At 40.9% G+C, this 12,958-nt stretch overlaps 1 protein-coding gene across 12 annotated transcripts in view; it reads left to right on the top strand.

The window, feature by feature from the left end:
* The first annotated feature begins 298 nt into the window (after positions 1 to 298).
* ppip5k1a (diphosphoinositol pentakisphosphate kinase 1a) overlaps positions 299 to 12,958 on the top strand; it is a 41,461-nt gene continuing 28,801 nt past the window's right edge. For all 12 annotated transcript variants that reach the window (XM_061738757.1, XM_061738738.1, XM_061738720.1 and 9 more), the window contains exons 1-14: positions 299 to 375; positions 4,823 to 4,926; positions 5,049 to 5,315; positions 6,543 to 6,738; positions 7,012 to 7,102; positions 7,230 to 7,315; positions 7,854 to 8,008; positions 10,943 to 11,044; positions 11,202 to 11,363; positions 11,458 to 11,579; positions 11,666 to 11,767; positions 11,863 to 11,949; positions 12,040 to 12,115; positions 12,293 to 12,402. In XM_061738757.1, coding sequence (XP_061594741.1) covers positions 5,172 to 5,315; positions 6,543 to 6,738; positions 7,012 to 7,102; positions 7,230 to 7,315; positions 7,854 to 8,008; positions 10,943 to 11,044; positions 11,202 to 11,363; positions 11,458 to 11,579; positions 11,666 to 11,767; positions 11,863 to 11,949; positions 12,040 to 12,115; positions 12,293 to 12,402 — 1,433 coding nt within the window. In that variant the 5' untranslated portion in view covers positions 299 to 375; positions 4,823 to 4,926; positions 5,049 to 5,171. The remainder of the gene's footprint in view (positions 376 to 4,822; positions 4,927 to 5,048; positions 5,316 to 6,542; positions 6,739 to 7,011; positions 7,103 to 7,229; positions 7,316 to 7,853; positions 8,009 to 10,942; positions 11,045 to 11,201; positions 11,364 to 11,457; positions 11,580 to 11,665; positions 11,768 to 11,862; positions 11,950 to 12,039; positions 12,116 to 12,292; positions 12,403 to 12,958) is intronic.

The raw sequence follows: 12,958 nt of genomic DNA, 5'->3' as shown, positions 1-12,958 counted from the left end.
TATATTTGAACATTTAATTTATTGTTAAGTTTTGTTCAATTTAAAATGTTCAGATATTGTACAATACATGGCGTATACATTTTTCCGTAAAAAAAATATGTCAGTTTATTTCCATGATTTGATGTTTGTCGGTCCCTGCGTTTGGCCGCTAGAGGGCGCTAATATTCTCCTCCTTTTTGGTCCTTCCCAAACCTTTCATAACTTTTGTCGTTGCTTATTGGCTCATCGCCCTCCCTGCGTCACGCCTGTGCGGAGAGATTCTCCTCTCCCATTGGTTGTTGGAGGCATCAATCATCACCATGTCAACCTGAAAAATTAAGGTCGGTTAAACTGTCATAGTGGAGGAAGCGTCCGGGGTGAAAACAGCACCTAACCGTGAGCTCTTCATTTATTTGTTTATCTCTCTTGACGGTTGACAAGCGTTCAGTTCAGAGCGTAAGCCTGGTGAAAGTCCCGGTGTTTGGTTTCTGCTTTAAATTCAGACAAAATGGCCTTGGAAGGCTTGTTTACATCGCCAAAACCAGCCGTGTTGCCAGCTAAATGCTAAAAGCTAACATTAATGTATCATCAAAAAATGAACGACATCAGGGTTTTTTTTCGACGTGAGATATTGTTGAATTTATTGAAAACTTGGTTCATTTTCTATTTGCTTACAGGTATCATTACTAAATATACATTTTAGTGCATTTACGTGCCCGTGTAAGGCTCTCCCTTATACTCTAAATGGACCTTTAACATGTTGGTGCAGCCGCTCGTGTGGAAAAGCATCTTGTGCTCCGTGTAAAGCTGTCAGCCCTACAGACTGGAACTTCAGGTGTAGCAACTTGAAATACCCAAATTACCTGCTATAATGTGTTTGTTAGTTCGGAGCTCAATCTATGTATTTATGGATATGTACGGTTTTCTTAGACTTTAATGTTCACACTCACTGCACTATTCATGACATTTAAATCTGCCTTGTATACTAATGTTGTGGGAGATAAAACAGTAGTTCATATAGACATTTTCATAGATTCATTTATTTTTGTCTGTACAATTAACAAATATAAGCATCTGATCACTTGGTCAACAGTTTATTTTTTACTTTTTTTGTCTCAAAGTAAACTTGTCAGACAATTTCAAGTGTCTCAGTTGGGAGAGTTGGTGTTTTCTATATGCTGCCTGGGACATCATTTATATTCCCCAGTGAGTCTGTTCTGTTTTCAATGGTATCTAATTTATATTCAATGCATCCATCCATCCATTATCTATACCCGCTTAATCCTGTTTAGGGTCATGGGAGTCTGCTGGAGTCTACCCTAGCACTGTTTAGGCCAAAGGCAGGGGTTTCCTGGACAGGTCACCAGTGTCATTTATATTTTCCAGAAACATCATTCATATTCCCTTGGTAACTGTGCATGCGCACACATTGCCTGTTAATCAATGAGCCTAGGTCAGTAAAATATACCAAAAACAGATCTATTAGGACTGCAAAATATGTTGTTGTGCAGCCCTAGTCTATTACATGTCCTTATATTTTAGGCTATAAAGCACAAGAGTTGTTTATAAATAGCATTCCACTGATTTTATGTCCAATCTGGTTTCTCGGACAGCTTTTATTAGTCTCATTCATGTTTCGGCTTATTACTTGTTCATGCACACCACTATTGTGGCTCCAAATATCTCAGATTGTTCCAAACAGTGCTACTTATCATTTCCATGTTTATTACTAACTAACAAACAGGGGTTATAACAGGGGTCATTTTGTTCCCCATATTGTTGCCCATAGCAAACATAGATTTATTATAAACCTGATTAGTACAATTTTCCAGTTATTTATGAAGATAGACATTCCTGTCCATATCATATTTATGAGATTTACTTTTCTTGTTTTGAGATGGTTAGCCATTATTAGCTTTAAACTTGCTGCTTGAAAATGTGCATAACTCAGTAATATTGCCAGTTAATCCACTTCACTTTTAGTCTTCACCAGCTGTGTGCAACACATTAAGCCATTACATATACGCAACTTTATCACAGAAAATATCAAGAGGTCAGGTAAAGGTGAGGTGAAGTGGGTAAAGAGGCTTATTTATTTTTTTCCTCCCAACTGAAGATTTATATGGAGCTTAATGTTGCCAGGGAACATAGCTGCACTCCTCAGTTTTCCTTGTTTTTATTTTATTTTTTTACAAGTCTGTGGCTGAGCTGCAAATAATAGTTATTATATGAATAGTTTTTCTGTAAACAATCTACAAGTATACACTGTTATTTTCCTTGGCGTAAAATCAAATCTACACACACTTTTCTTTTTTTTTTGTTGTTTTGAATATATCAGAGAAAAATAATATTGGTAATTTTTAAGTTTTACAGTCTAGAACCCTGAGTCATCAAGCAGTGTGAAAGTCAGGGTTCATGAGGAAAAGAATGTAAATAATAAAAAATCCTAAAGAACAATAAGCTCAGCTGGTGTTTTTCTTCCTGGCAACCTGTCCAGGGTGTGCCCATACCGTTGTTGCTTGAAGGCAGCTTGGAGAGATTCCAGCAGACCCCTGTGGCTCTGCATTGGAATAAGCACGTATAGATAATGGATGGATGGTGTTTCACCATCATAACTCTTCCAGTGCAAACTCAATTCATGTAAAGTCAAGTCTCTGCGTTCAAAAGTGATTTTGATCTCAGGCAATTTCTGTATAGCATACAGACAGACAGCCAATACCTAGTTAACACCTTGGAAACATACAATCTTTTCTTTGTTCTGATTGGTTAATGCCTAAAGTGATGTTGATTTGTGATCTTTCCTTTGATTTTACTGGCTGTGAAGATTTCATAGAGGGGTCAATAACCCTAATCTGACAAGCCCTTCCTTAGATAAGGCCTTGTTCAGCCAACTACAGCTGATACAAACACCCCAAAACACATATATTTGAAAGGAATTAATACATTCAGTGACTTATCAAATAAAACAAGTTATATCATTTGGAAACTCAACAACCTCAATGAGACAGACGTGGAAAAAAATGTGCTGAAATGGCAACTTGGAAAGTCCGTCTACACATTCCTTTTCAAAATATGAAAGGATTTAATCAATAAGGGCAAATCTCAGTTCAGTGATTACAGTCTCTAATTCAGGGTACAAAATCTGTCCAGTTAATTAAAACTCAGTCACAAGCTGTTGGACAATTTCAAAGAATATATTTTAATATATCAAGCTTTTAAAGGCTGCTTTAAATAAACAGGCTTTCACTCCAGAAGAGTTTTGTTCTCCAGGAAACTGGAACATCAAGTGCAGCTGCGTCGCCTAAAACCACAAATTCCCATTTGAAATAGAGGACATGACCCCTGTGCCCTCATTGGGAGCTGTGGCCCCGCTGGGAGCTGGACTAAGCAGGTGTAACAGCAGAGATTAACTGTAATACTCAGGCTCTGAAACATAATCTTCTTATGTATGGATTGTGTTTACTTTAAAGCAACCCAAAAGCAAAATTTGAACGATAATGAATATTTGCAGTAAGTGTGTGTCGTAGACCGTTGTTGAGTGACGTGCTTAACCGCCATGGACACCACAGTTAACCTTTGATTCTCACTATTTTCAGTGCCTCGTGTGTCCTTGCTTTATGCAACCAGAATTATCAGTAGATGTCTTTGTGGAAAGTTGGTTTAAATTGAAAAATGATGCTCCTGTTAATACCTGGATGGAAGAAAACTGTTGCTCTCTGCTATGTATTCATGCCACTTTTTATTCTATTACTTTTTTCTGTAGTTTTGCAGAATGTTTTGGGTTTTTTTCCCCCCAAACAGTGGACTGCTGTTTAGTACAGTACAGTACAGCTGTGGCTGCTGCACCACACAAGTCTGCCTTTATAGTTATATAAACATAGCAAACATGTCCACAATAACCGTGTAGATAATTTTCTTGTTTTTCAGCATTATGTCATTTAGTGTCCCCCTAACTACAGATGTATTGGAGTGGAGAATTATTTTTTCCATGTTAAGTATTAGTGTAAAAATGTCCTTCCAAAAATAAACTCTTTTCAATTCCGAGCATAATTTAACAACTTTAGGGTGCTTTAGGTTTACTCTTGATCATCAACAATCACCAGTTGATTGGTTTATTTTCATACTAATACTTTCTTTGTCATAAAAAGTTTCATTCATGCAGTATCAGCAGACGTTGCATAAGTGTAATGAGTGCTTAGATCACACTAGTTTGAGGTCAAAACCTTTTACAGAGGACTTTGTTTTTTGGCAGTGTTGCCACATTTGTGTTGCCTGACTTTGAGAGTCTCTAAGGGTTTGGAAAATTGTTGTCTCAGTAGAACCCCTGTAAGCAGCTTCTACTAATAACAGTGTTTTTCTGTTGTAAATGGCCTGCCCAGACCTTTGGCTGACTGTCCCTGATGGTGAAGTGGTTTGTTGCTCAGTGTGATATGGAGGGGCTACTGATGAGTTGTGATTCGTCTGCAATATGGCAGCGATTGCTTACTTCTCTGTCTCTATGATGGTGGAAAAACACCAGAGGAGTCACGTCTCATTAGTGTAATGCATATCGGGCTGAGGTTTCTGCTGCGTTGATGCAGAACAGCAAGGGCTGGAGTTGGTCTTTAGAGTTTATGGCTATCTCAGCCATATTTTGTGGTGTATTTGCAGTCTCACACATGTTCCTTTTGGCCTTTCTATTTAATAATAATAAATTACTTTACATGGGTATTTTGGCAGCAATATTTGTGTTGCAGCAATCATGGATGAGGATGATACAACAATGTAAATTACTATTCAACACCGTACCACATTGTTGCATATATGCAGTTAAATTTATTATTTTTGTTTTGTGTTCATGTAGGACTTTCAGTATTGCATTGACATGGAAGAAAGGACTGTCATCAGGTAACTGGAGCTTTGCCCTGCTGCAGAAGACTCTTCTTAATACGAAGTCCATCATACAAGGTGTGAATTTGCTGGATGAAGAATGAGAAAATTAGAGTAGTGTTGTCATAGCAATTTCCTTTATGGTTCAATGTCATCTTGCTGCTCTGCCTCACACACCTCCTACCATCTCCGCTGCGTAGGCCAGGTGGTGTGGACTCTTCCCTCTCCCCAGGCCTGCTGCCCTCCCATTGGAGGCCTGCTCCGGCGGTGTGTTGGTGTACGATGGCGCGGTGGGACGCTAAGGGCTGTCGCGGGAGACTGTGATGTCAGTGCCCAACAGCCCGGGCGAGAGCCGACGTGGCGCTCCCAGATTCTTCGTGGGCTGCGAGGACGATGAGAGCGAGGTTGTGGAAGATTGTATGAGGACAGACATGGAGCTGTATGAGGACGACGAAGACACAGACTCGGTAAAATACTCTTCCTTTACTCACCTGGAAAACCCTCTTATCTCAGGTTAATCAGTAATAAACTGTCCTCATGAAACATTTTCATTCTTTGGGTGGAAGTGTTAATATACATCTTGGAGAGAACAAAATGCTCAAAAGCAGTAGGGTTTTCTCAAAAAATAAACTCAAATATGTTTAATATCTGAAAGGGTATTGACTAATACCAGACCGTTACCCTGGAGTTAGCTGGTGTTATCACAGCCCCTTTTCCATTACACAGTTCTCGCCTCTACTTGCCTCGGTCACAGGGTTTTCCCTTACAATTCAGTACCACCTCAATGTGGGTGGGGTCTTAATGGCAAGGTGGCCCAAAGCCCATTACCACATCGAGTTCCCTCTGGATGCAATCGTTGGCCACGAGGCACAGAAATGTGTGGACCTCCTTGTTGCCCCAATGAGTAGGTTTGCTTGTCATGTTTTGCTGTACCAGAGTTTAGTTGTAAAGTAAATTGCTGGGATTTAAATATGGTGGGTATGAAGGAGTTGCTCTCAAGACTCATCGCAGACGTTACTCTCTGGCCAATCAGTAGCCTGCAGCCTGGTGACGTTACATTTTCAGCCCGGTCCAGCTTAGTTAGAACCCTAGCCAAGTGGGTGCGAAAAATGGAGGTGCTAACCGGGTACTATCACCAAGTGGAAAAACCCTTAAAAAAAAAAAAGAGTAGAATCGAGCAAAGTTGGTACTAGTAGAGACGACTTGTGCGTTTCTGAGTATTTAGTAAATGTACATGACTAAGTAATTGGGTTTCTTAAAGATACGACTGTGTTCATTCACAGGACTTGTTACAGGACTGTTACACTGACAAAAGCATTGATAACACCGTGCTCATGAGTGGTGAAGTTCCGGCATGTTATTGAAAACCACTTTGCTCCACTAGAGGTGCACTTTGTGGTGTTAAGCTGTGACTTAACAATCACATTCAGCTGAATAATATGTGACGGGTCAAAGTCTGGGCCTACAAATAAGAGAGGGCAGGTAAAGTGGTGATAATGCTGAAACAGCTTTTAAATACTGTAGTTTTCAATATCAAATTAGTTTCTTACAGGTGAGTTGTAAGTTTTCACTGTATTTTCTTGGATCGGAAGAGACACAATTTTTTTTTGGTTACTAATGTGTTCGCATTTTACTTAAAGCCTGCTGGTGGATATTTACACATAATAGAAATGTTGCTGTCCTCCCTTGTTCAGCCCCCGGAGCGGCAGATCATGGTGGGGATCTGTTGCATGATGAAGAAGTCCAAATCCAAGCCTATGACCCAGATCCTGGAGAGGCTGTGCAGGTTTGAGTACATCACTGTGGTCATCTTTCCAGAGGACGTCATCCTCAACGAGCCCGTGAACAAATGGCCTTTGTGCGACTGCCTCATCTCCTTCCACTCCAAGGGTACAGCACTTTACAGCCTTCCATGCACACAACATTCTGACAGTATAAACTTTTATGCTTTTATACTTTTATGCTACAGGAAGTACATGTTTTTATGTGATACTTACTACTTACTTTAAAAGATTTCATTATGTTTTAGTCCAAGAACTTTAGTCTCATCTGTTTATTTTAAGTTTGTTTCTTCGTTATCTATCATTCATCAGTCTATTTCTTTGAAAGTGATTGCCTCCATGTTTTAATCTTTTTTTCTTTCTTTTTTCTGTGTGGATGCAGGATTCCCGCTGGATAAAGCAGTGAGTTATGCCAAGCTGAGAAACCCTCTGCTCCTCAATGACGTGAACATGCAGTACTACATTCAAGACAGGTGCCTCCTTTACAGAAAAACATTAATTTCCAATTTGAAGTAAAACCATGCAAAGCAAGGAGTTGCTTAAGAGTACAGCAGTGAGTCGTGGCCTATTTGTTTGAAGTATTTGATTAATTTTGAACAGGAGAGAGGTGTATCGCATCCTGCAGGAGGAAGGGATAGAGCTGCCGCGCTACGCTGTGCTGAACCGTGACCCAGACAAACCTGAAGGTCAGTTTTCCGCTAACTCACTTTTTTTTCTCTTTAAATTGAAGTGTTTTCACTGTAGCCCCCAACTTATTAACCATTTGAAAATATCAAATACACGCAATTAATAATGGAATTCTAAATATTTTTTCTTAAAAATAAAGTAAAATAGGTCTTACTTCCTGTCTAGGCAACGTCCCGATGCCACGTATTTAAGAGGGCATCGGTTTTATTTCAGCTCACGGATAAATATAGTATCAAATGCAGAGCACTCACAAGTGTCTCACTTAAGTGGTGTGATATGATGGTCCTGGTATTCAAATCCTGTCTCCACAGTCCCTGGAGTGATGAGCTGTCAGATGTTTTACGTGTCCACCGTGGCTGACAGATGTGACTCTCTTTAAACTGACCAATGAATGTCACGGGGTTCAGAGCACGGAGCTGCTTCGCAGGGCTCCAAAGTAAACATTGCAGGGTCGTGCGTCATCCGTGTACGTTGTTGGGGCTAAGAAGGAGGGGCTGCATGACAAACAGCAACATTTGCTCTGTATGTGTGTCTCAGAGTGTAACCTGGTGGAAGGAGAGGACCACGTGGAGGTGAACGGAGAAATATTCCAGAAGCCTTTTGTCGAGAAGCCTGTCTGTGCTGAGGACCACAATGTCTACATCTACTACCCCACCTCTGCAGGTGGAGGCAGTCAGCGACTCTTCAGAAAGGTCCTTACTTTTGTCTTTGTGGCTTTCTTTTATCATATTATGTCTACTTTATTTAAAATGTGGGATGAAATTGGCATCTGATAACCTAAATGCTAGCCCACACACACACACACACACACACACACACACACACACACACACACACACACACACACACACACACACACACACACCACTCCCCTCAGCCCAGACTGCTCTTGTGTCTCTTGCGCTACATTTACACCGCAGGGTTCAAGTGTGTCAGTTCATTTTTTTTCCATCCATGCGTCACAGAGCAGACATAAGCAATGGAAATGTGTGTTTTGCAAAACATACATGGATTCTGAACGAAAGGAGAAAAAAACAACCCTCTTGCAAAATCACAATGTACGTATATATATGGAGCTTTAAGGTTTTGCCAAACTAGGTATTAACCATTAATATTAATGCATAAAACTGGGAAAACCAAGGAGGAAAAAAAGATTCTGATATCTGATACCATCGGTTTCAGGCCTCTTTCATATGTTGAAATATTTCAGTGATGCCTTGGATACGTCCATTTGCGTCTGACATCGAAGTAGACGGATCAGATTTTCTTTGTGTTGTTACAATGGCGGTGGTGAGTGACATAAACCCATATGGACAAGCGCTCATCTTTCTTTGATTTTGAATATTCCTCATCCTTTGCTGCCCTTTAAGAATGCTTTGGAAAACAGTGGCTTGAATAATATCTTGTGTTGTCTTTCACAACTTCAAGTAAAACTAGATAGATTTGGACCTCTGTTGTTACCATTAACTTAAAGGGGACCTATTATGGAATCTAATACCTATTTTAAACAGGCCTTGAATGTCTTACAGACAAGCTTTTGATTGTTTCTGCTAAATATATTAGAAATTCAGCCTCTGAGCCATGTCTTTATCTTCCCATTCTCTAACCTCATTATCTATGTGGGATTCTGAGTGGGCGGGGTTATGATAATGAGGCACTGTGCTGATTGGCTGCCTGAATGACGCGATACACCGCTAGGAAAAAATGGCGGAAGCTCCGGCTGGCGGAGTTAGTTGTGGGCGTGGTTTCACGCATCGGAGGCCGACCTATGTAAATTGCATTTTCGTTACGTAATGAAAGGGAGCAGAATCTGAACGGCTCGTAGAAGCCACATCACACTGGACGGCTCATCCGGGCAGCTGTACAGACACTGCAGAATTTGGTTGCTTTCCTCCTTCTCTGAGTTGGCAGGCTGAGGGGAGACCACTTTATATGTTAAAGCAAGAGAAAAACTGTTTTTCATAATGGGTCCTCTTTAATCTTAACCAGCTGACACCATAGTGGTGGAAATGGGCACAAACTGCAAAACTGAGGAGGAATGACAGTAAACAAATGGAAAAAAATCCACAAACTCTCTGCAGCAGGTCAGAACCATTTACGTTTTAGAGGGTCAGAAATGCTGGAGATGTGTGGATGCTGGGTTTAAACGTAACAGGAAAAAAATAACAGAAGTTTCACGGTTTCAAATGAAGACATGGTAGTGTTGGTGTAACCTTAGTTGAGACACACTTGATGGCTTTTTTCCAAATGCAGCAGGACCAAAGCAGTCCGAGAGGAAAGTGCGACACCTGTCAAACATGTGGCTTCAGCCTTTAAAGGGGACATATTATGGCATTTAATGTATATTTTAAAAAGGCCTTGAATGTCTTAAAAACAATACAAGCTTGTTTTTTCTACATAAATCAGAAATTCAGCCTGTGGGCCATGTCTGTAGTTTTACCGCTTCTAAAGCTTTTTTCTGTGCTTCATTCTGAGGGGGGGGGGGGGGGGGGGTATGATAATGAGGCTCTGTGCTGATTGGCTGCTTGAATGACGTGTAGCAGGGGAGGAGACAAAGCGTTGCTCCGGGGAGAAGAGCAGCGGCTGCGTAGCAAAGCGTGTCCACGGTTCTGCGTTAAATCGGCGCGTACCCTACGCCGTAGGCTCTGCGTTGGTGTAACGTGGAACCATAAATCAGCCTTTAGTCACATCGTCTTCACATAGGAAGATTTAATTTAATTCTAAACAGTTACACCACAGTTATTTACTCCGATTCCTCAAGACGAATGAATCATGTTAACTGTAAAGAAATCACAACACTGAATTTTCACAAATGGCAACTTTATTGTTAAAAAAATAAAACATAAGTTGTATATAAATAACATGTATGCACTATTGCTGGCTCAAGGAAGGACCGTGCGTCTTCTGGAGGTGTCGTTGAACAGCTTCAGGTGCTTGGAAGATCTGAAACTATAAACAGAAATAAATGTATTACGGTACCCGTCGGGGCTCCTCATCAGTCCGGTCCGTGAGCAGCTCCGGTACTCCGGAGCTAAGCTAAATACTTAGCCCATGCAAACATCATACTCATAGACAAATATAAATAACATAAAAAAATAACGTCACTTACCGCTGACTCATGTGCAGTTGCCGGGTCCGTACTGCTGGCACTGATCCTTTTATGAGGGTAAATGTCGATGCAAAACCTCATTTCTACTGTCCCTCGCTGTGGAAACAGCCAGCGCTTCTGAACAATGGCGGAGCTCCAGCCGGTGGAGAGAGCTGGCTGTGTGCGTGGTTTCAGCAGCGGAGGCCGAACCTCTGCGCCTATGGTGACGTCACCATAGGCGCAGATACAGAATGGCTCGTAAAAAAGTCACGTGACACTGGAAGATTCAGCGGGCGGGGGGAACAGACCTTGCAGATTTTCATGGGATTTTATCTTCCCTGTGTTGGCAGGGTGAGGGGAGACCACTTTATATATGTTAAAACAAGAAAAAACATGTTTTTCATAATAGGTCCCCTTTAAATCAGACTGTGATCAATGATGTTGAGGCTGTGCAGAAGGAACAGTTGAACTAAAGGATCAGTTCATTCATGGATCTGCCTGCAGAAGACTATCTTAACTCAGTCTGTGTTTTGTTCAGATTGGAAGCCGAAGCAGCGTCTACTCACCAGAGAGCAGCGTCAGAAAGACTGGCTCGTACATCTATGAAGAGTTCATGCCGACAGATGGCACCGATGTTAAGGTAGAGTATTGATTTTATCAATATTTATTGTTGAAGGAAAACCCTATGAGATGCTCAGTTTTATCTTAGAAATGGAAGACTGAAATAACTGATTTAGTCCTGAAAGATGCTGTGAAATCAGCTGTGTAATGATTGTGGGTTGTTTGTGTGACATCAGGTGTACACAGTGGGGCCTGACTATGCTCATGCCGAGGCCCGGAAGTCTCCTGCTTTGGATGGGAAGGTCGAGAGAGACAGCGAAGGGAAAGAGGTCCGTTACCCTGTCATGCTCTCGGCTATGGAGAAGCTGGTGGCTCGTAAAGTGTGCCTGGCTTTCAAGGTAAGAAAAGGTCATATAGCTGACACATTCAGGCATGTTGTATTTTATCCTTATTAATTGGTGAAAACTGTGTTCTCCTTTCCTTTTACTGCAGCAAACAGTGTGTGGCTTTGACCTTCTCAGAGCCAACGGACACTCCTACGTGTGTGATGTCAACGGTTTCAGTTTTGTGAAGAACTCGATGAAATATTATGACGATTGTGCCAAGATCCTTGGGTACCATCTTCAGTTTTTGTCATTCATGCTTCATCTTTCCTTGTGTTGCATTGATCTGATATGTTTAAACTTGTATAACTTTTCAGAAACATAGTCATGCGTGAGCTGGCTCCTCAGTTTCAGATACCTTGGTCCATCCCAACGGATTCAGAAGACATCCCAATTGTTCCCACCACTTCAGGGACCATGTGAGTCATTTCAGTAATACCATTTGTTCATTGATGGAAACTCATTTGTGCTTTAAGTTCCTCCGTTGATGTTATTTTACACTGAAACTCTGCAGGATGGAGCTACGCTGTGTCATCGCTGTTATCCGTCATGGAGACAGAACTCCCAAACAGAAGATGAAGATGGAAGTTCGCAACCCCTTGTATGTTGTCCTTGTATTAATATCTTCTTGTTTACTACAAAACAGGAATAATACCTTTTTTATTAATTTGTTTTTCTTTTGTACATCCAGGTTCTTTGACCTTTTCGAAAAATATGGAGGATACAAAACTGGGAAATTAAAACTCAAAAAGCCAAAACAGCTGCAGGTATCAACAATAAATCAGTGGATTTAAACTTGTGATGTCCAACAACTGTTCCCTGTGTGTGCGTGTATATATGTGTGCGTGTATATATGTGTGTGTGTATATGTATATGTATACTGTGTATATATACACATATATAATATAATGCTTGTAACATGTTGTCACTCATCTTCACCTCAGGAGGTGCTGGACATCACACGGCAGCTGCTTGCAGATTTGGGACAACACAATGATTGTGAGATTGAAGAGAAAAAGTCCAAACTGGAGCAGCTGAAGACTGTTCTGGAAATGTGAGTGATAAATAAACCAGGTCACACTATCAACTACAAATCTCTGATCGCTTATTCAGAGAGTTCTGGGTGAACGCAGTGACTTGTTCAAACCATCACAAGACAACATGTGCTTTAAAAAACTGAAACATTTGTACTTTCATTTTGGTGAAATATTAGATCTGCTTGCCCAAACAAATATATTCTAGATTTAAATGTTGAACATTTGTGATGTTGAACTTAAAGCGGTACAATGCTACAATGTAGCTTTTGTTGAGTTTGGCGGCTCCTTTGGACAAAAGCGGTAGTGCTTTACCAGAAAGAACACTACGTTTCCCATGAGCACCAGCGCGTACTGCCGGAAAACTCCTGTGCCCGTCGCGTGCATTTGATAATGCGCTCTGGTTTTCTTCTACCGCACCATCTTTTAGTCCATTTATCGTCCATCTTTTAGATGGACTTCGTCATAAATTAGTAGTCCAACATACTTACTGACAAAATAAAAAATATACTTTATAACCTGTAAATAACTGAATGTTTTGCAGATCAGCCCTGCACAATTTTACAGTTCTCAGGA

This window comes from Cololabis saira, chromosome 2 (genome assembly GCF_033807715.1).
Source record: "Cololabis saira isolate AMF1-May2022 chromosome 2, fColSai1.1, whole genome shotgun sequence".
NCBI classification, from domain to species: Eukaryota; Metazoa; Chordata; class Actinopteri; order Beloniformes; family Belonidae; genus Cololabis; species Cololabis saira.
This window is presented reverse-complemented; position numbering and strand designations above follow the sequence as displayed.